Source organism: Protomyctophum parallelum, assembly GCF_964188405.1.
Source record: "Protomyctophum parallelum genome assembly, chromosome: 21".
Lineage (NCBI taxonomy): Eukaryota > Metazoa > Chordata > Actinopteri > Myctophiformes > Myctophidae > Protomyctophum > Protomyctophum parallelum.
Window position 1 is genome coordinate 14098648 of NC_139713.1, and position 26158 is coordinate 14124805.

Sequence of the window (26158 nt, forward strand, 5' to 3'; positions counted from 1 at the left end):
TTTTCTCAAAGGGCACATTGCTGTCCAGAGGGCAAAGGGCAGGTGTTCCAGCGCCACCTAGTGTCTATCTGTGCACGCCACTGGATATGGTCTTCAGTGGATTAGTGGATGTAAACCCAGTGCTCAGGTCTCTCGTTTGTAATACAGTAGTTCTAACAATAATTGATGAGTGCACTTTCGCACTTTAAACAGTTTAAAAAGTAAAGACGTCATACATGATGTGTTCTTCTGTGATATATTAGACAATATCGGACTAAAACGGACAATAATGGTCTCTGGGTATGAGACTTGACTACTATAATGAAACACAATTGACGCAGCAGTTAAAAAACGCTCGTGCCTTCATCGCGGGGAGCATGTACGTACCCAGCAAAATGCAGTGTGTCAATTGAAGTTAACCCATTCTGACCCGAGATCAGATTCTAAAAAAATGTCTTCTACGTCCTGACAGTTTTCCATTCTGACCCGAGATAAGATTCTAAAAATGTCTTCTACGTCAGTCGCTCTTCGATTTTTTTCTCAAAAATAGCAGACCTACGAGATCGTAGAGCGCCACTCGGTGGCGCGCTATGAGCTTGTAGATCTGCTTTTTTTTCAATAGCTAAAGCATGACATGATGCCAACGCCAAAATGGGTTCCCGCCCCAAAATGGGTTAAATAAAATTCACACTGTATTGTTGTTCGCCGTGTATTAAAAGTACAAATGTGTGTTGTTAATTCCTTCATACTTATATAGCTGTATTATTGATATAGGCTGGACTGTTTCTATAAGAACAAGGCTAAATCCTGCTTATTTAATGCAAGAATTAAAGTCAAGGCTAAGTATGATCTCTATACCACTGTCTTCATCAAACCAAAAAGTAGACGTAGAATAACTAATACTTACTTTGATTTCTCCCCCCCGCCCCCAAAATAAATTACAATGACAACAATTACACTGCTAAAAAAAAAAAAAGAAAAAAAAAATACAGCTTTAAGATTATGTACATAGTGTATCTGTAAATACAATTGTTTTCTCCAGGGAAACAAACAACATATTATTTTGGCCAGGATGCCCTTATTATGTTTTCATAATAAGGACATCCTCTCGAACGAAGATAATATAAGAACACAGACAATTACTATGTTAAAAAATATATTGCTTGGATATTTAAGCAGAGGACAAATCCTTCGAGACACAAACGACACAAAATGGAGGGGAAGTCCTTTTTCGGTTAAAAAACTACAGGCAGTCTGATTGCAACACACTGTCTACGGACTACCTGTGTGCTTTTATTTTACAGTCTTTCTTTGAGTAACTATAACAGCCTACAGCAGTGGCTCCCAAAGTGGGGTCCTTGAGGGGCCCTCCAGAGGGTCCCCCCAGCTAAATGATAGTTAGAAACCAAATGGACCCTTAAGGGTCTGTAACTCAGAGAGTGTACAAATGGAACCTAATGGATCCATTTGTTTCCACTGGCCTACATTACAGTCTCTTTTTCCATCCAGGGTTTGTTTATGTATGTCTGTGTATGAGTAGAGTTGCTGCTCCTTCGCCTGGAAAGGAGCCAGCTGAGGTGGTTTCGGGGCATCTGGTTAGGATGCCTCTCGGGCGTCTCCCTGTAGGGAGGTCCTCGAGGCACGTCCCACTGGGAGGAGACCCCCGGGGGAAAGACCGAGGCGCAGTTGGAGGAAACACATCGACTCACTGGCCTTGGAATGTTTCAGGATTCCCCCCAGGAGGAAGTCACTAATGCTGCTCTGGAGAGGGAAGTCTGGAGCTCTCTGGTGGAGCTGTTGCCCCCGCGACCCGACTACGGATAAGCGGTTGAGAATGGATGGATGTGTATGATCTTCTGTCGCTCTCTTGAGACTTGATTCACAGGGTGATTTTTGGATGAACCTCAAAATTACCCCCCCCCCCACACACACACACACACACACACAAAAAAGTGTCTTCTTGGCAGAATTTCACTTCTCCCAAATATCTGAAATGGATAAACGAGCCAGCTTTCAATAAGACTGTCGACTTGATGATTGTCCAAAATAAACATCTGGGTAATACCACTACATACTGGTCTATAGGCCTACTTACAGTAAGCCTAATTTATAGTTCAGTTGGATAAGTCTCTTCCACAATGTATAAATTAGCCGTTTTTAAAGCGCACTGTAACGCACAAAAAAAATAAAAGAAAAAACACAAAACAAACAAACAAACAAAAACTGCACTGTGAAGCTACAATGTTAAGATCTGTGAAAACGGAGTGAAAAAGAGAACGGGAGAATAAATGTACTGTGTTCATTGGAGGTACAGAGTATCACACCAAATATCGGGTGTGATGTATATTACCCCAATCAGTGTGGAGGGGGGGGGGGGGGGGGGGGGGGGGGGGGGGAGTACATTGTGTGCTGCAAAGTATTGGGTCACATCTTTACAGGTAGGACGATGACGCCCTCTGGTGGATATAATTATGGCCATTATCGCCAGAGGACCTCCTTTTCCCTTGCCGTTTTTTTGCAGTCCATAGCAGGAGAGCCGGGGTCAGTAGATTATCCCATTCTGACCTGAGATCAGATTCATACGAGGTTTCCACTGGACACACACACACACTGGTCTGACGAAACCCATTCTGACCTGAGATCAGATTCTAAAAATGTCAGTCGTTCTTGTCGATTTTTCAAAAATAGCAGACCTACAAGCTCGTATCGCGCCACTCGGTGGCGCGATATGAGCTTGTAGATCTGCTATTTTTAAATAGCTAAAGCACGACATGATGCTCAACACCAAAATGGGTTCCCGTTCAGAATGGGTTATTCAAAAACAAAGACTATTATGGACTCAGTTTGAGCCAGCGTTTCCTTCTCTCTCTCTCCTTCATATCGTCCTTCAGAGTCTAAAGTGGGAGACAGTGAGGCAGACGTACAGACAGTGTCGATCTCTTTATACTTCGGTGGAGAAGAGGATGCTCTGTCGTTTACTGTCGGGGGTGGGAATGGTCTCCAGCTGGAGGAAGTATAACAGCACCTGCACCTGCAAACGAGAGGAGAGGGTACATTTTTACCAAAAATAATGTTTATATTTACTTGTGTGTGTAAATGGTAAATGGTGCATTTATATAGCGCCTTTATCCAAGGCGCTTTACAGAGATTGTGCATTACATTCACCCATTCACACACACAATTAGCACATCGGGATCAATTAGGGGTTTAGTGTCTTGCTCAAGGACACTTCGACAGTAACTCTGGGGGAGCCCGGGTTCGAACTGGCAACCTTATGGTTACCATCCAGGCACTCTACCCCTGAGCCACCGCCGCCCCTGTGGCTGGCACACACACACACACACACACACACACACACACACACACACACACACACACACACACACACACACACACACACACACACACACACACACACACACACACACACACACACACACACACACACACACACACACACAGTATAGTATTTAATAGTATACACACAATACTGTACACATAGTATAGTATTTAATAGTAAAATATCTAAAAACACACGCCGCGTCCGGGGGAAAATAGCCGATATACAAGCTCTCGACGCGTCGCAGAGAGCTTGTAGATCGGCTATTTTCTTCCAAAAGTGCCCTCTTGCGGAATTTCAGCCCCGGGCCTCTCTTAACCCATTCTGAACGGGAACCCATTTTGGTGTTAGCATCATGTTATGCTTTAGCTATTGAAAAATAGCAGATCTACTTGTAGGTCTGCTATTTTTGAAAAATCGACTGACATTTTTTTAATCTGATCTCAGCTCAGAATGGGTTAATCAGACCAGTGTGTGTGTCTAGTGGAAACCTCGTATGAATCTGATCTCAGGTCAGAATGGGTTGTTAACACTCTCTGCACGTCCCTGGCCTGTAGTGTGTGTGTGTACTCTTACCTGTGACATAACTTCCAGCGACCAGCTGTCCGCCATGCTAATGGGTTGCGTGGGGTTGGCGGGGATCTTGCTGTCTTTCTCCGAAGGCCTGAGTAGCGTGGGGCCAAACACCGTGGCCAGGTTGTGGAGAGACATCTTGTTGACGCACTCCTTTTCTGCAACCCTGTTGTTGTTGTTGTCGGGTTTATAGTAGGCGATCAGAGAGGACACGATGTCAATGGAATGGGCGAGACAAACATGCAAGCGATGTTATGACATCTGGTGTGTGTGCGTGTGTGTGTGTGTGTGTGCGTGCGTGTGGGTGTGTGTGTCCGTGTGGCACCGTTTGCGGGCGCACGTGCTTGACCCAGAGCCATCTAATAGAAGAGTTACGACATTGAGGGGGCAGAAACCGAGCGCTCGAGCGCTGTTCATGCAGCCTGAAGTGAGACAAGCTGGAGTTTGAAATACATTGTTTTCAACGAGGGCGGCTCAAATGAGAGCTATTTTAAAGCATGTGTGCAACATGCCGACTGTCTTAAAGTATTGTACAGCAACAACCGAAGTCTCTGTAATGTTTTATGTTGTACGATTACTACAAAACAATCTAAAATAAAGGGATTTAAGATCATTAAAGCTGGGCTGTTGCCTGCAGTCCAATGCATTTCTGCCTATACTTCCGGTCCAGGACTTGTCCCCCATTCTCAATAGAAGTCTATGTAGAAGAGCCGCTATTGGACTGAAGAAGCCCCACGAAGTGAACACCGTTTTCCTAAACTCTGTCTCACTCTATATGGCTCTGGCTTGACTATACACGCTCTCAAGACTATTTGATGCTTAAGTTGAGACCATACACGCCTCCGCTACATCTGGAAAATCTGCTTTCAAGTGCGCTGCCCGCCCCCACACGCTTAGTTGGAACACCTTACAGACTACACTAAAGTACTGCTCTCTTATATATCGCTTTCAACTTGATATATCAACGTTAATAATGATGTTCCCTTATTATTTACTTTATTCATCTGTGTTTTGTTTTCTTGTTGTTTTCTTGTTTTATGTTATGTTTTGTCCCCCCCCCCCCCCGATGTGTTGTAATCTCGGCACCACTGAAAAAGAGGGTCCCATGCCCTCACTCAGTGTGTTCTCCGAGAACTAAATAAAGGTTGAAATGAAATGAAAAATGACTGTTGTAGCGACTACTTCTTCCCATCAAATAAAAATTAGAAGTGGTGCTATGAGGCTGGAACTGTATGACGCGTTTCTTTCAATCAAATCCAAAGAAAAGTTCTTATTGTAGTTAAAGGTGATATATTGACAAATAAACAAGGTCCAATAATGTACCGAAAATGTTGATGAATGAAAACGCGCAGATAAACGATTAGACTTAGATAAACGATTAGACTTAGATAAACAGAAAATATTGAGCCTAGAGCTCACCCCCATTGTCTCACTGAATGCCACTGCCCAGACACACACAGCTGACATAAGTATAGTGATTAGCAGACACACAGCAGGAGCTCATCAATCAGGTAAGGGCTGTGGCATGTCGAAAACCCAAGCGCGGGGGGAAAAATAAACAAATAGAATAAACAACAAACTAAAATGTATATTTTGGCTCCTATACAGTGACCTACCTCTTCAAGTGGTCCAGCAGGAAGAGGAACGTGACCAGGTTGGGTTCCGGCAGCGACAGCAACAGGTTCAACATACAGCTCTCTTTGGCGACGCTGTCCGTCAGGGCTGCGGAAAAAGCACGCGGTCGACATTAATCCATCGTGGGGGACAACATTAACAAAACGGACGATGAAGCCGTTGTAAATAATGTCGTCGAATGATTTGAATGGTTTAAAAAAAGAATATGAACAAAACGGCAACATTTTCTATTAGCCAACTAACTTTCATGCATAACTTAAGGGCGGGCAACTTTCATTCATGCCTGCGTGGATGATACGATTCATTGCGGTTGATGTTCACAACGGTTGAATCCATTAACTGTTATTGTGCCAAATTATTGACCCATTTTGGGGCGGGAACCCCTTTTGGTGTTTTAAGCATCATGTTGTGCTTTAGCTGTTGAAAAATTGCAGATCTACAAGCTCATAGGGTGCCACCGAGTGCCGCGCTACGAGCTTGTAGATCTGCTTTTTGTGGAAAATCGTGAAAATGTGACCACCACTGAAATAGAAACATAGGGTATTTCAGAAAACCGTCATGATTTAGAAGATTTTTTTATTTCGACGTCAGGCCTATAGTGGTTCGAAGAACCACTGACATAGAAACATAGCTTTTTTCAAGAAAACTGTCGGGATGTGTAGAAGACTTTTTTTATAGAATCTGATCTCAGGCCTATAAAAATGGGTTTTAAACTGGGTTTAAATAGTAAAACACCGTGACCTACTGATGCCCCCCGCGAAGCTGGGGTAGAGGTCGTCGGTGAACAGCGGCTCCGGCAGCTCTCTGAAGTAGAGCTTCAGCGTTCCGGCGATGGCGTTCACGTCCATCTCGCTCATCATCACCGACACGTCCTTGTTGTCTGACGAGCAAAAAACAGGACGACAAAACGGTCAGTGTCGTTCAAGTCAGTTTATAAACCCATTCTGACCTGAAATCAGATTCTAAAAGTGTCTATTACATCCTGACGGTTTCATTATTAACCCATTCTGACCTGAGATCAGATTCTAAAAGTGTCTTCGATTTTTACAAAAATAGCAGACCTACAAGCTCGTAGCGCGCCACTCGGTGGCGCGCTACGAGCTTGTAGATGGGGATCTTGGGATCACAGAATGGGTTGTTAAGGAACCACTCTGAGCCTATATATGACGTTATATAAAATCAGTATATACTCACTGGTGTCGAAGGCAGCCTTCAGGGCCTGGATGTCAGTGGCCACCCCCGATACCCGGTAGATGCCCACCTCCTCCATGCCCCGTCTCTCGATCTCCTCAAGGCACTGGCGAACAATGTAGGGCACCTTGGAACGCTCCCGCCTGAACGGAGAACAACCAGAGGTGCGTACGCACGCGTTACACTCAGTCACACACTCTTCAATGTCCACCATTTATAAAACACATTATCAAAGGGCACAGATATTTCTTCAGTTGCTTCCGATATCCCACACACTCGAAACATCATGCGTCTCAGTTAGGGCTGTCAAAGTTAACGCACTATTAACTAGTTAACTCACAATCCTTTTAACGGCACTATTTTTTTTAACGCGCAATTAACGCACTGTGAAGTTTGACAGAATGGTTGAGAGACGCATGGCAATTTTACACTGAAGAGTTGAATAATTGTTAAACAGCTGCATTACTTAAGTTAATTTAAGTCTACACAATTAGAAAACTTAGAAAACATGTTATTTTGATCAACATGGCCTGTTATCTCTCGTAATGGTACCATTGGCCAACATCAATACAGTTCTTTAGTTTGGGTCTGGAAGGCTAAATAAATGTCATCAAATGGTGGTCCGTGGCTCAAATGCAGAATAAATAATGGACCTTGATATGAAAAATCTTGAAAACCACTGATTTAAGGTATATTTAGAACGGATAAAAAATATGCGATTAATCACAGTTAACTAAAATATTTTAATCGATTGGCAGCGCTAGTCTCAGTGCTTGAGTCCAAACAACAAGCCCTAAATGTGCAGAATAAAGGCAACGAACACATGAACTTATTCACAGCCAACATTCAAGGTCACTCTGTCATATTTACCAACACCCAAAGAAAGTCATGGGTACAAAAAGCACCTATTCCTCCTCCAAATAGAGACCAACTGCCTGTATACCCCAGGACCTGGCTAAGATATGCACTTCATTTAGCGGAGAATATCTCAACTGTTCCTGGCTATAATATGACCGCCGCAAACAACTTAGGAACTGTGAAAATGTCTTTATTCGGGGGCGAAATACCACAAAAATGACCACGCCCCTTTTTAAATAACCGCCACTTAAAACATGCCTCTATCTTCTAGAGCGTTGGAGCTACAGATGTTCTGAGATGGCTCAAATGTTCAGAATACTCATGTTTGAATATTCAATAGACCATATTATATGCACACGGCGGTCATCTTTCCATAAGTCAATGGCAGGGTGGAAACTATAGCCACAATTTGCCAATGACCGCCCATACACCTAAACAGACAAAGTCCTATCTAATTGTATTAAATTCTGTCAAACTCACCAACATTGCAAGCTATACAAAAATATTTAATTATCCTCTTTCTATCTGCAAAGTGTTTGTTTCATAAAAAGTCCACGGTGGACATGTTATGAGCTACTTTATGTCAAGAAATTCCTTGCAGGTGATTCTTTTTCAAAGTACTGGAGTTTGGAGGCGCTCATTGAATAATCACTCAACGGCCCTGCGTACCACCTGTTTTAAATTTGCACATACAGTAATGCAGGCGGCAGCCGGATGTTGCGTTACTGAAAGGGAGCGCTTCCAAACTCCAACACTCAGATAGAAAGAGCATCATTCAAGCTTTTCATACAGCTGCAATGTTGGTGAGTTTGACATAATTTAATACAATTAGATAGGACTTTGTCTGTTTGGATGTATGGGCGGTCACTGGCAAATTGCGGCTAGTTTCCACCCTGCCATTAACTTGTGGAAAGATGACCGCCGTGTGCATATGGTCTATTGAGTATTCAAACATGAGTATTCTGAACATTTGAGCCATCTCAGGAAATCTGTCACACAAACCGTTTAGAAGATAGAGCAATGTTTGCAGTAGCTGTGGTCATTTCCGGGTAGTTCGCCCCGGATAGAGACATTTTCACAGTTCCTAAGTTGTTCGCAGCGGTCATATTAGCCAAGAACAGTTGAGATATTCTCCGCTAAATGAAGTGCATACATACAGTATCTTAGCTGGGTCCTGGAGTAATAATGGAGGAGATTGAACAGTATGTTGCAAGCTGCTTTGCTTGACACTTATGGACATACCCCATAATCCTGTTAATAAATATTTCAATCAATCAATCAATCCTCAAGCCTCTGACCACCAGCCTGCGGACATGCCAAATATAAGAACAATGAGCTGGCTCTTAACTCACTTAGTCACTGTGGAGATCTTGACACCAAAGACACCCATGGGTTTCCTTGAAGGCATCCTCTTCAGGCTGAACTCTCGGCTGGTGAACTTAATGGAAAGTTTAACCTCAATCTGAAACGGAGGAGACAACGAGAAGGTGCTGTAAATTAACCACATGAGCGTCCCTCCTAGTTTCATGTGAACAAGAAATTATAATAGGCCAACATTCGGTAAACATAGCTGATCTACATTCTCACAGTAATTAGTAGTATTACATTTCGTCTTTTTTTTTTTTTTACGTCCAATGTATTTGTATTTAGTTCACAACGTTAACAAAACTGTAACTAAATGCATTTGAAAATTAAATAAATGTTTTACTTTATCAGGATTGCAATTCAAAAATAGCAAAAAGGTATTCAGGATTTCAATTTAAATATAACAAAATTAGTCGATCTACATTCGACAGATCGGCTATTTTAACGACAGTAATATGCAACGCAGCCCTTCTGGAGTGAGTGTGGAAATATAGTGTTGCTCTCCATCGTCAAAGTTGCCCAACCCCTGATGTAGAGGGTTGAAGTGGTTAACATTGGAGGATATTACTGTGTAATAATAATAATAATAATAATAATTAATTGCATTTTCATAGCGCTCTTCCAAGTGCTCAAAGTGCTTTACAATAGTTTGTTCATTCATATACATCGGGAGGTGAAGCGGCGAACAGTCGACGCCAGCGTCCTCACTTCCCACATTCACACACCGACGGTGGCGAGCTCACACCGACCGACTCATTGGAGGCAATGTTGTAGGGTTCAGTGTCTTCTTGCCCCAAGGACACTTCGACATGTGGACAGGAGGAGGAGGAGGAGCCGGGATTCGAACCGCCGACCCCAGGGATCATTGGACGACCTGCTCCACCTCCTGAGCCACAGCCGCCCTGTTTGGGTACAGTACGACAGGAAACATGTATATGTTGTAAAGAGTCACCCCAGTGTAATCCACTCACCCCGTTCATGGGAATGACGGTCCTCTGCCAGTCTTTGCCCTGGAGGATCTGAGGCTCCAGCTGAATGTGAAGAAGCATAATTATTAACATGTATCATAATCGTCGCTGGTTAATTCATAACCACTTGATAAGTGCACAATACTAGAAATGTGTTTGTGAAATAATTATATAAAAAAATAGTAACAGTGAAGCACAAATATTAAAAGGTTTTACTCAAGTAAATGTACTTGGCTTGACTGTCCACCACTGTTTAGGCTGACGTCATTATTATTATGCTGCATGTGGTGATTACCATAGCAACCACTAGATGGAGCAGTGTGCCCATGTTTCATCTCTGATCGGCAGGGAGGCCTCCCATAGGCCAGTCAATCTAAGGCAAGCCTCCCATAGGCCAGTCAATCTAAGGCAAGCCTCCCATAGGCCAGTCAATCTAAGGCAAGCCTCCCATAGGCCAGTCAATCTAAGGATTTGACCCAAAATAAATTGCAATAGTAATCGCTCAAGGTTTATTCATGATCCTTAAAGGGTCATCCAAATAACATACTAAAAATGGATTAGTATATACATTTTGGATCATGGTAAATTCAGGGGTTGAACGTTGGGGTATACCTGCAGGGGGAAACAAACATTTCTAATTTAAAATATGCTTTAAGTAGATTCTGAGTAAGATTCTGAACCCATTCCAAGCATTAGCTTTGCACAAAAAAAAACACTCCTTCAGCTAAAAACGGCCATAGCCGTCTTCACAAATGTGATGAGGTCAGCACGTTCTGGACACATTTGGGCTATATGGCCAAATTTAGCCCAAGGAGTGTTTTTCGTGCAAAACTAATGCTTGGAACGGGTTCAGAATCATGAATAACCCATAGTTTGTGACATTTCAACAATTCAAATGTGATATTTTTGCCTTATATAGGTTTTCAATGGAACCCCAACGTTACGGCCAGGAATATATTGGGGGGTGACAAACTGTATTTGTCAGTTTCTGCTCTTTGTAAGAAAATGAACAGATATGGTTTGGAGGAGCGCTTTACAGACAATTACACAGAAGATTGACATTTACCATTATTCATATTCAGTTACAGTGCATGTGCCACACACACACACACACACACACACACACACACACACACACACACACACACACACACACACACACACACACACACACACACACACACACACACACACACACACACACACACACACACACACACACACACACAGCATTCACTTCTATGCTTCTCGGAATATTATTTAAAGGGGATACAAGGATTGGCTGCAATCCAGGTAGTATTTATTGATTTTAATATAATCATAGCTTAATTGTTTTTTTGCCATGCTTTTTATTTATTTTATGTATTCTTTATGAGAAATATAATACGTAAAAGTATGTTTGACAGCGAACCGGAATGCTCTGTGCTGCTATAATTGCGTTTAATTTGTAGGTTGTGTTATGTTATGTTTTTGTGGGTTTCCTAGAAACCAGTCTTGTCCGTGTCTTAATGACCGCCCTCAATGCATTTCCAATGGAAGTCACATGGTTTGACCAAACATTTTAGTTTGATGGCTGTGGCTGTGTTTCAGTTTGATGGCTATAACAGTATAGTAGTAGTGAAATGTATTGTGTGTATAGGTTTAGCTTCATATTATCACCGTCACCATGACTGCTTTCATTTAACATTATCCTGTTTGTGTGTGTGTTTCTGACACAATTACACTGAGTGTAATTGGACACACCTGAATATTGATCTCACGCACGCGCACACACACACACACACACACACACACACACACACACACACACACACACACACACACACACACACACACACACACACACACACACACACACACACACACACACACACACACACACACACACACACACACAGAGAGAGAGAACATTACAGCAGTACGGTGGGGAGTTGAAGGAACACGGACACCCTGCAGGATGTTGTGGATCAAAGGAGAGCCCCATGTTGGCCAGCCTGGCCTGCCATCCTGGAGCACACATCTGCTCCACAGCCCTCCCTCCCTCCCTCCCTCCCTCCCTCCCTCCCTGCCTCCCTGCCTCTCAGGCCCTCGGAGAGAGGCGGATGGCTGGGAAACGGTGCGGCGGGGCTGAGATCGGCCCGCCAAAGGGCTTCTGACAGACACAGTAGTATAGGGGGCGGGGCTTCCCTCACTTTGAGGGGCTATACCGAATCCGGACGCCACGGGTCTTAATTGTCTTTCTGACAGAATTAACGCAGTCTGGTAACTGTCTTTGTGAAAGAATAGCCTTTTTTTTTTTTTTCATAATTTTTATCCCACGATTTTGTAACCCATTTTCACCCCCGTGTCAATCATCTAATGTGATCCTGGGCTCTATACACACACCCTCCGCCAACCTGGGGAGAGCAACGGGCTTGAACTCATGCTTCCTTCATGCCTGAGTGTCCAAGTTGCTCCTTTACACCTGACAGGGGGGAGTTTCCCTGGTTGGACGTAGTGCGTGGAAGGAACACGTTATTCCAACCAGTTCCTTTCCCCTCCATCAGGCGCCCCGGCTGGCCAGGGGGAGGCAGTTTAGAGACCAGGATTACTGCATGTTTTTTGTGAGTGTACCTATACCTACCCTAGGGGACACGGGGAGAACATGCTAACTCCACACAGAAACAACAGCTCCACCAGAGTGATCCAGACTTTCCCTCTCCAGAGCAACATTAGTGACTTCCTCCATGGGGGATCCCGAGACATTCCAAGGCCAGTGAGTCGATGTGTTTCCTCCAACTGCGCCTTGGTCTGCCACGGGGGGGTCTCCTCCCAGTGGGACCTGCCTCGAGGACCTCCCTAGGGAGACGCCCGAGAGACATCCTAACCAGATGCCCCGAACCACCTAAACCTACGCAAAAATAGCAGATCTATACAAGCTCGTAGATCTGCTATTTTTGATAAATCGTGAAAATTGATATTCTTTCAGAGAGTTTTTAACTCAAATCTTTGCTTCTGGTGGGAGATTCCAGGAAACAACATATTTTCAGATGGGGGGGTCGGCAGCCAAATGCGGATAATTCTTGACATGGAAAAGGTTGAGAAACACTGACATAGAAACATGGGTTTTTCAGAAAACTGTCAGGATTTAGAAGACATTTTGTAGAATCGTTCCCAGGTCTAAATGGGTTAAAAGATATATATATATATAAGGGTTCATTTGGTTACCAACTCTCCATCATTTAGCATGGGGACCCCACCTGGAACCCCCCCCACATCAAGGACCCCTCTCTCGTGCGCTCACACGGGCAGCTGTGAAGACACACAGGCCACGCCATTCCCCTTTTTTCAACGCAAGCCATGCGGCCAACATGAAGATATACAAAGACTACATCCGACGTTTGTGTATAGCTGCTAGCAAAAAGGTTTCAACAGGTTTCAACTTCCGCTAAGAGAGATAGATACAAAGCTACACAATATGCCGTGTAACTTGGTACCTTTTGTATCTTTTGTGTCTGCCAGTGCAGAATCACTGCTCCCCCACAGTCTCTCTCTGTCTCTCTCTCTCTCTCTCTCTGTCAATTCTGAATGACTCTGGCGCTTAATGCTGGGGGTTGCCTTGGCAACAGCATTGCCAAATCCATTCAACCTGGGACCAGTCAGTCAAGCCTCATGGCTACTTTTCCGGACAATGCCTTGTTTTTTTTAAAATTCTCCTCCTTGGTGCTGCCGAGTGTGAACGGTGATTGTGTGGCTGCATGCCGCCTGAATATGCAGGACCTGGCATTTTAAACACATGAATTATGGGGCTGCCAACCTCCGCAGGGGGCTGAATGGCCTGGCTGTGTTGCCCCGTCTGTCAACCCTTATATAACCCACAAGTCACCGCTTATACTCAACGTCTGGTTCGGGGGCCCACCGAGGGGGTCCAAATGTGTATATATGTCAAACTCAAGGCCCCGGGGGGCCAAATCAGGCCCGTGAATGAATTATCTTTGGCCCGCGCGGGATGATATTTAATTAGTATTAGAACTGCGCCCTCTGGTATACTGCACGGACCACCATAATACTACAAGTCCCACAATGCACTGCGAGTGCATGGTCACGTATCGAGGGCCCGCAAGCGCAAGCATGCGTCGTCTTCTCTTCACTTATTGATCAGCAGTGAAAGTATATCGCTTGTGGTCAACTTTCAGCTACCCCTCTCCCCAAAAATGTCCCGTGTGTTGAAACACAGTCCGGCCCTCGACTTGTACCAATTTCTTTATTTTGGCCCACTGTGTATTTGAGTTTGACATCCCTGTGGCCTAACGGGTCCATTTGGTTCCTATACCGCTTTTGATTATTATTACAAATACTACCTTTAATACCTTTGTACTTTTACTCGAGTATCATTTTGAATGCCGGACTTTGACTTGTTGCAACAGAGTATTTCTACATTGCAGTACCGATGCTTTTACTTGAGTAAAAATGTGAGTACTCTTGCCACCACTGTGCGTGTGTGTGTGAGTGTGTGTGTGTGTGTGTGTGTGTGTGTGTGTGTGTGTGTGTGTGTGTCTGTGTGTGTGTGTGTGTGTGTGTGTGTGTGTGTGTGTGTGTGTCTGTGTGTGCGTGTGCATGATGTGTGCATGTGTGCATGTGCGTGTGCATGATGCCATGTGTGTGTATGTGTGTGCATGATGTGTGAGTGATGATGACTCATAGTGTCGCTGCTGAGGAGGGTGACGTCAGTGACATACATCTGTCCCCCCCCCCCCGCCTGTGTGTGTGTGTGTGTGTGTGTGTGTGTACAGTTGTACACACACACACACACACAAGGATCTGTCCCTTCACCATGATGCGTGCGTGTGTGCGTGTGTGTGCTGTGCTCACGCGTGCGTTCGCATACATGTGTGTACATACAGTACAGGGATCTGATGCGTGTGTGTGTGTGTGTGTGTGTGTGTGTGTGTGCGTACATACACAAATCTGTACCATCCCCATGATATGTGTGCGTGCGTGCGTGTGTGCGTGCGTGTGTGTGTGTGTGTGTGTGTGTGCATGTGTGTGTGTGTGTGTGTGTGCGTGTGTGTGCGTGTGTGTGCGTGTGCGTGTACGTACAGGGATCTGTCCCTTGCCCATCAGGCGGTCGGCGCTCTCCCAGCAGTCCTCTTTGTTCTGCTTCTTGTTGTAGCACTTCTCAAAGCAGAGCAGCCTCAGGGTCTCAGAGCCCTCCAGCTCAATCTCAAACTCCTGAGAAGGACAAGATCGACCACAGAGAGAGAGAGAGAGAGAGTTGTGGTGAATGATGAATTGAACAAGGTGGACCCTCTTGTAAACAAGTGTAGTGGTTTATGCTGTCGTCCACTCACTGTTAACAGTTTGTTTTGTATCGAGTTGTGCTTGAAATGTACTGTAAATGTACTGTAAATGTACTGTAACTAGAATTTCGCGGCCGCTCATCCCAGAGTTACATTGCCGCGCACTATGGGAAGAAGGAAATTGCGGGAGTTGACTCCACATGTAGTAACGGATGGGTTATTAGTTATAGCTTAGCACACAACAGCTAGGAGGATGCAGCAGGCTGATGCCGTCATGTTTAACTGTATTTTGCGCAATTTATGTCCCCGAATTTATGGATATGGACTTATGGCTCCATCGCTGCCTCTTTCTTTAGTAGAAGTAGAAATTTAACGTGTTGCTGACTGTTTACCTCCCTCTCACACACGCGCACACACACACACACACACACAGCTGACGTCCTCTCCCACCGACGTCAGCTGTTCATTTATCTCCTTATTCATACACGCTTTGAGCTGAGAGAAGCTATAAAGCGCCTTTTAAATATGACAATGCTGTATATATATCAGCTGCACAGTTCAGGCAAGTGTCTGTGGCATATTTAACCTTAACAAAAAAGGTTTGACAGCTTATATCCGCGCGGCAGTGTTGTGTGTGGGACACGGGGTAGTGTTGTGTGTGTGTGTGTGTGTGTGCATGTGTGTGTGCGTGCAATCAGAAGTACTGGCGGTAGCGAAATAACAAACGCGATCTGTCTAATCGTAGTAGTTAGGCACAAACCAAGTCGTTTCTAAGAACAATGTTGATGTAACTAGTATACATCGTCTATTTCCATAGAGCGTTGGCCCCCAGAATAGGTGGCGCGAGGCAGGGTTTAACCCAAAGGGAACCCCTTTTGGTGTTAGCATTACGTTGTGCTTCAGCTATTGAAAAATAGCAGATCTACAAGCTCATAGCGCGCCACCGAGTGGCGCGCTACGAGCTTGTAGGTCTGCTATTTTTGAAAAATCGAAGAACGACTGACATATAGAAACATGGCTTTTTCAGAAAACTGTCATTTTCAAACAGACATTTTTAGAATCTGATCTCAGGTCAATTTACAATTTACAATTTAGGCATTTAGCAGACGCTCTTAATCCAGAGCGACTTACATTAAGCAAGAACAAAAAAGCATGGGAATACATCACATAAGAACATTTATCATGAAACATGCGTAAGCTAAGAAAGTAACAGTGGAATATCTATATGATGAAACTATACATATAAACTATACATCTATCCTACTATGCTATACTTATGTACTATGATGTGCTATGACTATATACAATGCAATTATAGTGCTGTCTACATAGCATGCTATAAGTCTGTATCAAATGCTATCTAAGCCAACAGAAATGCTATCTAAGGGGTTAGGGTAAGTGCTACGGGCCATGATGGATTCTGAAAAGGTGGGTTTTCAGACTACGGCGGAAGATTGGGAGTGATGCTGCAGTTCTGACTGCAATGGGAAGTGCATTCCACAGTTTTGGAGCCAGGTCAGAATGCGTTAAGTGGTTCTGGTTGATGCATCACACAACCATGATCACACACTGACACACTGCACAGCTGAGCATGATCGAGGCTTATTAAGATGAACTAATTACGTAAAGGAAGCACGCTGCATATGGTATGCTTGCACATCGTTCCAGGGCGCACGCGCACGCATGCACACACACACACACACACACACACACACACACACACACACACACACACACACACACACACACACACACACACACACACACACACACACACACACACACACACACACACACACACACACACACACACACACACACACACACACACACACACAGTTGGTTCACTTAGCATTTCCACAGCATGTGAGTCATGGCAGCAGCTCCTCGTTTATAGCCCACGTTATTTTCCACTCTGCTGAGCAAAGAAAGTACCCGGGAGGCCTTTGGGATCCAGTGGTGTTGTTTTGGTCGACTAAAACCTATATGACAAAAATAAACTACCTTTCTTTTCACTGACGGAAACTAAAAGGGGCGACTCAACGAAAACCAAGCTATACGACGACTACAACTGAGACTAAATGTATAATTTCGTCGACAAATATAAACTAGACTAAAATGTTAGAGAGGGACTATAGTGGACAAGAGATCCAGTATTTTACACTTGGTTAGCGTGCTGAAAATAGCAAGTTAAGTGTAAAACTAGTCACTACGACCGGCGGCAAAGTCGCCAAAGTCGACTAAATCAACTGTAGGTTTAGTCGACTAAAACTAGGACTAACACTAAGACATTCCAGGTGACTAAAAACTAAATGGAAACCTATTCAAAAAGACTGACTAAAACTAAAAAAATCTAAATTTGCTGCCAAAATCAACACCGGTCCGCCGGGAGAATCTAAACGCAGCTGCGCGACATGAGACTAATTAATTAGAGCGATAGAGAGAGAGAGAGAGAGAGAGAGAGGAGTGTGTGTGTGTGTGTGTGTGTGTGTGTGTGTGTGTGTGTGTGTGTGTGTGTGTGTGTGCGTGTGTGTGTGTGTGTGTGTGTGTGTGTGTGTGTGTGTGCGTCAATCTAACAAAGGTGCAGATGATCAGAAATCAGCAGAGAGTGATCGATGTTTGCGCTACTCTATGCCGTATTTAAGTGAACTCGGACCCTGCAGACTTTCTTTTTTTCTCCCTGGAAATAAAAACGAAATTCCGAGGCTAATTACATATCGATTCATTGCTGTTAAATTAGTAGAAGCGTCTTTTGTTTTTTTTACCTCGTTCCATTTGGGTTCGGCGGTGTAGCGATAGACTCTCGTCTTGGCTTTGTTTACGAAGAAGCCAAAAGAATCCACCTCTAATGTGCAGTACAGATCTAAGAGAGGAGAGAGAGAGAGCACAACAACATATATAACCCATTCTGACTTGAGATCAGATTCATACGAGGTTTCCACTGGACACACACTGGTCTGATGAACCCATTCTGACCTGAGATCAGTTTATAAAAACGTCAGTCGCTCTTCGATTTTTCAAAAATAGCAGACCTACAAGCTCGTAGTGGCGCGCTACGAGCTTGTAGATCTGCTATTTTTCAATAGCTAAAGCATAACATGATGCCAACACCAAAATGGGTTCCCGTTCAGAATGGGATGAAGGAATTAGAATACACAATATGGTGTACCAGCACACAATAAGGTCAGACTAAAGAGGTCCTTTGTCCACTTTGAGGCTTAATCAGGAGTTGTAGTAGCCACGGGGTAATCTATTCTAGGCGGTGGATATTGCTCTTGTCTTCATGTCTGCATGTATGTGAATTGTCATGTTCTTTGTGATATGGCAAATAATGTGTATTGTGTGTTCTGCATACTTGGCGGCTGGGTCGCAAGACACATTTCAGTGTGAACTGACAATAAAGTACTAAATCATATCATATCATGTATCATAAGTATGACAGCTTGCTGAACATGTTGAATATTATAAACTCATGAATGCCTCCATAAAATGTGCAAGTTCTGTCATTTAGGTAAAAATATGGCATATCTGGTTGATGTTGTAGTTCAAACTGAGTGGTGGAAAATACATCTCTGCTTTTGGGAAGACACCAGGATATTTTTTCAGGACATTATTTTGAAAACAAAGCAATACTTGCTTTATAGCAGACAGTTTGAGGGTCCAATGGAGTTAAGAGGTTTTGTCCAAAGCGTTGTTTTTTTTAAACTATAGGCTACTTTCCATCGGTAAAATCAAAAACCTCAAAAAAAACAGCAACGATATGAGAAGTGATTTTAGCCCATTCAGAACGGGAACCCATTTTGGTGTTAGCATCATGTTATGCTTTAGCTATTGAAAAATAGCAGAAAAATCGAAGAACGACTGACATTTTTAGAATCTGATCTCAGGTCAGAATGGGTTAATCAGACCAGTGTGTGTCCAGTGGAAACCTCGTATGAATCTGATCTCAGGTCAGAATGGGTTAGTTTATCTTTGTGTGGATGTCAGACTTCATGTAGTCAGTCTGAACAGTCATCTCTGACGCATCTGTGACTCCGTGGCTCTTAAATGTAGGCATGGTTTCTGTCTGTCAAAGGCGCAAATGAACCCATTCTGACCTGAGATCAGATTCATACGAGGTTCCCACTGGACACACACTGCTCTGATTAATGCCCTAGTCAGTGCATGGAGGCTGAAAGGACGGAGTTCATCAGAGTTGACTCACTCTAGGCCTGGGGCCGTGGCTCAGCGTTCCAGGCACCTTGGCTGGCAATCCAGTCTGGCAGCGTGCCGCGGGTTCGACTCCCGATCCCGATGGCCTTTACTGCATGTCATCCCCCCCCCCCCCCATCTCCAACATTTCCTGTCAGCCTACTGTCTGTCCCTCCATAAAAAAAATTAAAATAAAGGCTTAAAGCCAAAAAAAAAAAAGAGAGTTGACTCACTCAAGCTCTGTTTGAGGCCGGAGGCGGAGTGAACAATTACATTCAAGAAGCCGTGAAGACCAGGGGATTCATCCTCTGGAAAAAAGACACACACACACACACACACACACACACACACACACACACACACACACACACACACACACACACACACACACACACACACACACACACACACACACACACACACACACACACACACACACACACACACACACACACACACACACACACACACACACACACACACACACACACACACACACACACACACACACACACACACACACACACACACACGAGGGGATAGGGGAGAGCTTAAAGAGAGGTATGCATCTTCTTCTGTTTATATTGGAGGCAGTTTCATACATGGGAAGTGAAGACAAGAATAGAAAAGCTCATGTTAACCCATCTTTGGGGCGGGGATTCCCTTTTGGTGTTTTTAAGCATTTATGTTCTGCTTTAGCTGTTGGAAAATAGCAGATCTACGAGCTTGTAGGTCTGCTATTTATTTTTTTTAATCATGAAAATGTGGCGCAAGTCTTTGAATATATATATATTCTTTCCGAGCGAACATTTTTAACTCAAATATTTGCTTCTGGGGGAAGGGGGGGGTGTCCCTGGAACAACATATTTTGAGATGGGGGTCGGGGCGGCCAAATACAGACAATTCTGGAGGTCCTTGACATGAAAAAGGTTGAGCACCACTGACACAGAAACAGAGGGTTTTCATGATTTAGAAGTCATTCGCAGAATCGTGCGGGAAGTCTAAATGGGTTAACATGCTGTACAGTACGGTAGTGCGTAACCATGCTGCATTAATGTACTTCTCTCCATCTCACCATCTTCATCATCCTCACCACCACCACTGTCATCATCATTACAACATTTCATGTCTATTCTTTGCACGGCATTGAGGAACCGAACCTGGCGACGACCGGGAACGCCAAAAACATGAAAGCATGTGTGGGTTGGCTGGGGGCATCCATAAATTATCCCCGTGATATATAATTTCTGGTAAATTGAGCATGAGTGCAGCACTGGAAAACTGCTCGGCCTGACACAGGAAAACAGTACGTTTCTCTCTCGCGCGTGCACACGCACGCACACACGCACACACACACACACACACACACACACACACACAGTGAGAAAGGCGGAGACGGGTATACCTTCTTTGTTGACGGTGAGTGGGATGTGGTGAACGGTCTGCAGTTTGACACAGGAATTGGTCAGCATTTGCAGTTCCATGGACGTCAAAGAGAGACTCTTAACGCCTGAAAAGAAAAGAAAAAAGACATGGGTTGACATTGACACGGAGGTCAGGTGTTTTTTTTAACCCATTCTGACCTGAGATCAGATTCATACGAGGTTTCCGCTGGACGCACACTGGTCTGATTAACCCATTCTGACCCGAGATCAGATTCTAAAAATGTCAGTCGTTCTTCGATTTTTGAAAAGATAGCAGACCTACAAGCTCGTAGCGCGCCACTCGGTGGCAAAAAAAAATGGGAAAAAATACATACAGTCTATATTTAAGGAAGCCCTTTGTACATTAGTAAGGGCATTTTATCAGGTATTTGACCAATCTGGGAACTAAATCGTTACCAAGATATTTCTTCACCAATGTGTTTCTAATAACATGTACTAAAAGTTTGAAATTCAACTCCCGGGGGAAATTGAGTTATTAGCATAATATGTGACCATACATCCTATATAAAGAAAAAAAGTCAAAATTTCATAATTCTTTAAGTAGCATGTGACATATGAAACTAGGGGTTTTGATTCTGAATCCATTCCAAGCATTAGTTTTGCACAAAAAACACTCCTTGGGAGGAAAACGGCCATAGCCGTCATCACAAACGTGATGAGGTCAGCACATTTGGTCAAGTATGGCCTAATTTAGCCCAAGGAGTGTTTTTTGTGCAAAACTAATGCTTGGAATGGATTCAGAATCATGAAAAACCCCTAGTTTCATATGTCACATGCTACTTAAAGAATTATGAAATTTTGACTTTTTGGCCTTATATAGGATGTTATGGGTATGGTCACATATTATGCTAATAACTCAATTTCCCCCGGGAGTTGAATTTCAAACTTTTAGTACATTTAGTTCCCAGATTTTAATAGATTTCTCTTACTACATGTGTACAAGAGGACCACTTCACCACTTTTCAACCTATCTTCATATAATAGGTCCTCACTAATAATCATGATAAAATGGCATAATTTTCTTTGATGCGTTTGATGCGTATGCACCGCCCCAGCATATGACGTCAGGGTATAACTGGTATAACTAGCTCTCAATGATGACGTAATAAAGATGTGGATTAAAGGTCCCAATGCCAGGGGTGTAACTGGTTTTCGATGGTGACGTAAGGACGATATGTTTTAGTGTCAGGAGGATTAAAGGTATAATGCCCCCATGTATACATGTATGTAATCTGACACCACTGCCATATCAAGCACAAGTAGTCAAAAAACATCAGCTAAAACATTCCAGGTGACTAAAATATGGCTAAAACTAAATGAAGTTTAATTCCGAAGACTGTGACTAAAACTAAAATATAAATTTGCTGCCAAAGACAACACCGGTATCCTGTGCTATTAATAATGATGGAATCCTTACATTTCTTCTGCTGTTCCTGGATCATCTCCTTCCACTCGGCACGTTCATAGTCGGACGCAATCAAGAAGCTGTAGCTCTGAAATACACACAGCAAAGCAGAACACACATTAATCTGTGATTTGACCCATTTTATAGGACTGAGACCAGATTCTGACAGTTTTCTGAAAGAAACGCTTGTTTCTATCAGTGGTTTTCAAACTATTTCATGTCACCGCACTGACATAGAAACATAGGGTTTTTCAGGAGACTTGAGAAGATTTAGAAGGCATTTGTAGAATCGAGCTCGGGATCTAAATTCTAAATTCTAGACGGGAACCCCTTTTGGATGTTTTAAAGCATTATGCTATGCTTTAGCTATTCAAAAACAGCAGATCTACAAGCTCATAGCGCGGCACAGAGTGCCGCGCTACGAGCTTGTGGGTCTGCTATTTTTGAAAAATCGTGAAAATGTGGCGCGAATCCTTGAATATATATCCTTTCAGAGCGAACGTTTTTTTAACTCAAATCTTTGCTTCCAGGGGGTCCCTGGAACAACATATGTTCAGATGGGGGGGTCGGTGGCCCGATTACATATAATTCTTGGGGTCCTTGTTAGCATCATGTCGCGCTTTAGCTATTGAAAAATAGCAGATCTACAAGCTCGTAGCGCGCCACCGAGTGGTCGTAGGTCTGCTATTTTTTTTTAAATCGAAGAGCGAATAACATAGAAGACATTTTTAGAATCTGATCTCAGGTCAGAATGAAAACTGTCAGGATGTAGAAGACATTTTTAGAATCTGATCTCAGGTCAGAATGGGTTAAAGGCAAAGCATGCAAGGTGTTTTACTCCTGACTGACTGACCTTGCCGTTCCTGCTGTGCAGTCTCAGGGCCGTGCCGGGCGAGGTCAGCAGGAGAAGAGACTCCTGCTCCGACAGCTTCTTCCTGAGACGCTCGATCACCTTAGAGCCTTTGTTGGCCCTCTGAAATCAGAGATCAGTCACCTTAGAGCCTTTGTTGGCCCTCTGAAATCAGAGATCAATCACCTTAGAGCCTTTGTTGGCCCTCTGAAATCAGAGATCAGTCACCTTAGAGCCTTTGTTGGCCCTCTGAAATCAGAGATCAGTCACCTTAGAGCCTTTGTTGGCCCTCTGAAATCAGAGATCAATCCCCTTAGAGCCTTTGTTGGCCCTCTGAAATCAGAGATCAATCACCTTAGAGCCTTTGTTGGCCCTCTGAAATCAGAGATCAGTCACCTTAGAGCCTTTGTTGGCCCTCTGAAATCAGAGATCAGTCACCTTAGAGCCTTTGTTGGCCCTCTGAAATCAGAGATCAGTCACCTTAGAGCCTTTGTTGGCCCTCTGAAATCAGAGATCAATCACCTTAGAGCCTTTGTTGGCCCTCTGAAATCAGAGATCAGTCACCTTAGAGCCTTTGTTGGCCCTCTGAAATCAGAGATCAATCACCTTAGAGCCTTTGTTGGCCCTCTGAAATCAGAGATCAGTCACCTTAGAGCCTTTGTTGGCCCTCTGAAATCAGAGATCAGTCACCTTAGAGCCTTTGTTGGCCCTCTGAAATCAGAGATCAATCCCCTTAGAGCCTTTGTTGGCCCTCTGAAATCAGAGATCAATCACCTTAGAGCCTTTGTTGGCCCTCTGAAATCAGAGATCAATCCCCTTAGAGCCTTTGTTGGCCCTCTGAAATCAGAGATCAGTCCCCTTAGAGCCTTTGTTGGCCCTCTGAAATCAGAGATTCAAATGGGAACAAGCCATGTTGGCTTGTGGTGGACATTTTGGTCAACCAGTGTTGTTTTTGGCAGCAAATTTCTATTTTTAGTTTTAGTCGTAGTCTCTTGAATAGTTTTCATTTTAGTCTCATTTTAGTCACCTGGAATGTTTTAGTGTTCGTCTAGTTTTAAACTAAACGACTAAATGTCATAATATTTCAGTTGACTAAATCTACAGTTGATTTAGTCGAATAAAATGTATTTTGGCGGGCCTTGATAACGTCGTAATGACTGTTTTTTTCACTCAAATATCTGATCTACAAGCCCACAACGCGCCCCATTGCGGGAAGAAAACTGTGTACATTGGTGACTATAACTATAATCTACCTGATCTTGAGGCATACACAATCGGGGTCAAAAACAAAACAAAAATCAACTAGTCAACTAGTACCAACAAGGTCGACTAGTGGATTTACTAGTCGACTAGTTGAATAGTCGTCTAGTTTGCTTAATGCCCTAGTTCTCACAACATGGTATTTGTGATATGAAATGTAAGCTTACACCCTAATCACAGTAAACATTAGGGGCTCTATTTTGCGTGTCTTAACAATTTTTTTACATAGGACGCCTCAGGCCGTCTTAAGGATTCGAACCGAGAGGTGCCTTGGACGTCGGTGGACGTCCTAGCGCATCCTCAATGATACGGGGCGAGATAAGAATATTCAGAATTTTTCCTATTTTTTTTTCTGTCCGTTCGCCTTTCGCTTGCCGTATGCTAACGCTCTGGGCAATTATTAGCTCGCCGTTGACTCGCATGTTAGCGCGGCGGAAAGAACGACTTGTATCTCCTAATCCAGGGCGCTCTCCGTGGTGATGAACGGATCGATATGCTGGCGCTTCGTTTCTGCTCCTCATCCGTCTCTCCCGCAAAAATATGAACGCTTTTTGGATCATATATCGTATAAATTAAAATGGTCGCAATTTAACGTTGTAAAGTCAACTTTTTTAGGAAATTGTTTCCGGTTCATGGCTTTCAGAGTAAAAGCGCTCAGACAACTCCGGCACCCCAGAGCTCCTATTTTGAAGCACTTCCGGCACTGAATCGGTTTTAATGACGATAAAATAACCACCCTCTCTCTCTCTCTCTCTCTCTGGTGTAATAACAGCGCTGAAGTGATCAACCTCATATACCTTCTCTCTCTGGATCTCGCTGCGGAGGTGGGAGATCTTGACCTTCATGGCGTCCAGCTCCTCGTCGGGCACCTGGGGGATGGTGAGCGGCTCCGCCTCCTCGGGGCACTGGGAGGTCAGCTCGGACAGGGGGAGGTACCACTTGCTGTCGTACTGCTGGCTTTTACTGCAGCGGGGGGGGGGGGGGGGGGGCACCAAACAGAGAGGAATTAACTCATTCTGACCTGAGATCAGATTCTAAAGATGTCTTCTACATCCTGACAGTTTTCTGAAAAAAGCTATGTTTCTATGTCAGTGGTTCTTCGATAAAAAAAAAATAGCAGACCTACAAGCTCGTAGCGCGCCACTCGCTATGAGCTTGTAGATCTGCCATTTTTCAATAGCTAAAGCATAACGTAATGCTAACACCAAAAGGGGTTCCCGCCCCAAAATGGGTTAAGCAGTGTTGATTTTTGGCAGCACATTTAATTTTTTTTAATCATTTGTCATAGTCTTTTGAAACGTTTTCATGACGTTTTAGTTTACGTTTAAGTCACCTGGAATGTCTAGTTTTAAAATGTATAATAAAAAAAAAAAGTATTTTAATGGCTGACTTTACACTTGCTGAAAATAGCTGATCTACAAGCTCACAACGCGTGGCAGCGCGATATATAAGACTTGTCTTTGACTTATACCACGCCAACATTCAGAAACTATTCACCAAAAGCCAAAAACTTTACAAGTGCGCCCCCTGCTAAATGCGTTTACTAAACCAACTTTGAACTAAAGACCAACATTAAACCTGTGTATAGGAGGTCAAAACATTTGTTTTTCAAAAGTCGGCCTCCTGGTGGCGCTATAACAGGCCGTTCTGGAAAATATGAGGCAGAGGTTCATCGTTGGCATCCAGGGAGTGTGTGTGCAAAATCTGGCATCGACCGGGTTAACGGTGCCGGAGATTAGCTGTACACAGACGGACACACACACACACACACACGGACACACGGACGGAGTGCAAAACATAATACTCTCTCCCCGTGCCT

At 43.8% G+C, this 26158-nt stretch overlaps 1 protein-coding gene across 1 annotated transcript in view; it reads right to left on the bottom strand.

Moving 5' to 3' along the window:
* Window positions 1-2920: 2920 nt before the first annotated feature.
* Window positions 2921-26158, bottom strand: part of bcr (BCR activator of RhoGEF and GTPase) — a gene marked incomplete at both ends in the record, with an annotated part of 99372 nt that continues 76134 nt past the window's right edge. The window contains 14 exon segments of the mRNA XM_083794454.1: window positions 2921-3010; window positions 3896-4058; window positions 5509-5614; window positions 6273-6407; window positions 6722-6861; window positions 8929-9038; window positions 9913-9972; window positions 14989-15120; window positions 17954-18051; window positions 19613-19687; window positions 20785-20889; window positions 22242-22317; window positions 23083-23202; window positions 25137-25302. Coding sequence (XP_083650580.1) covers window positions 2921-3010; window positions 3896-4058; window positions 5509-5614; window positions 6273-6407; window positions 6722-6861; window positions 8929-9038; window positions 9913-9972; window positions 14989-15120; window positions 17954-18051; window positions 19613-19687; window positions 20785-20889; window positions 22242-22317; window positions 23083-23202; window positions 25137-25302 — 1576 coding nt within the window.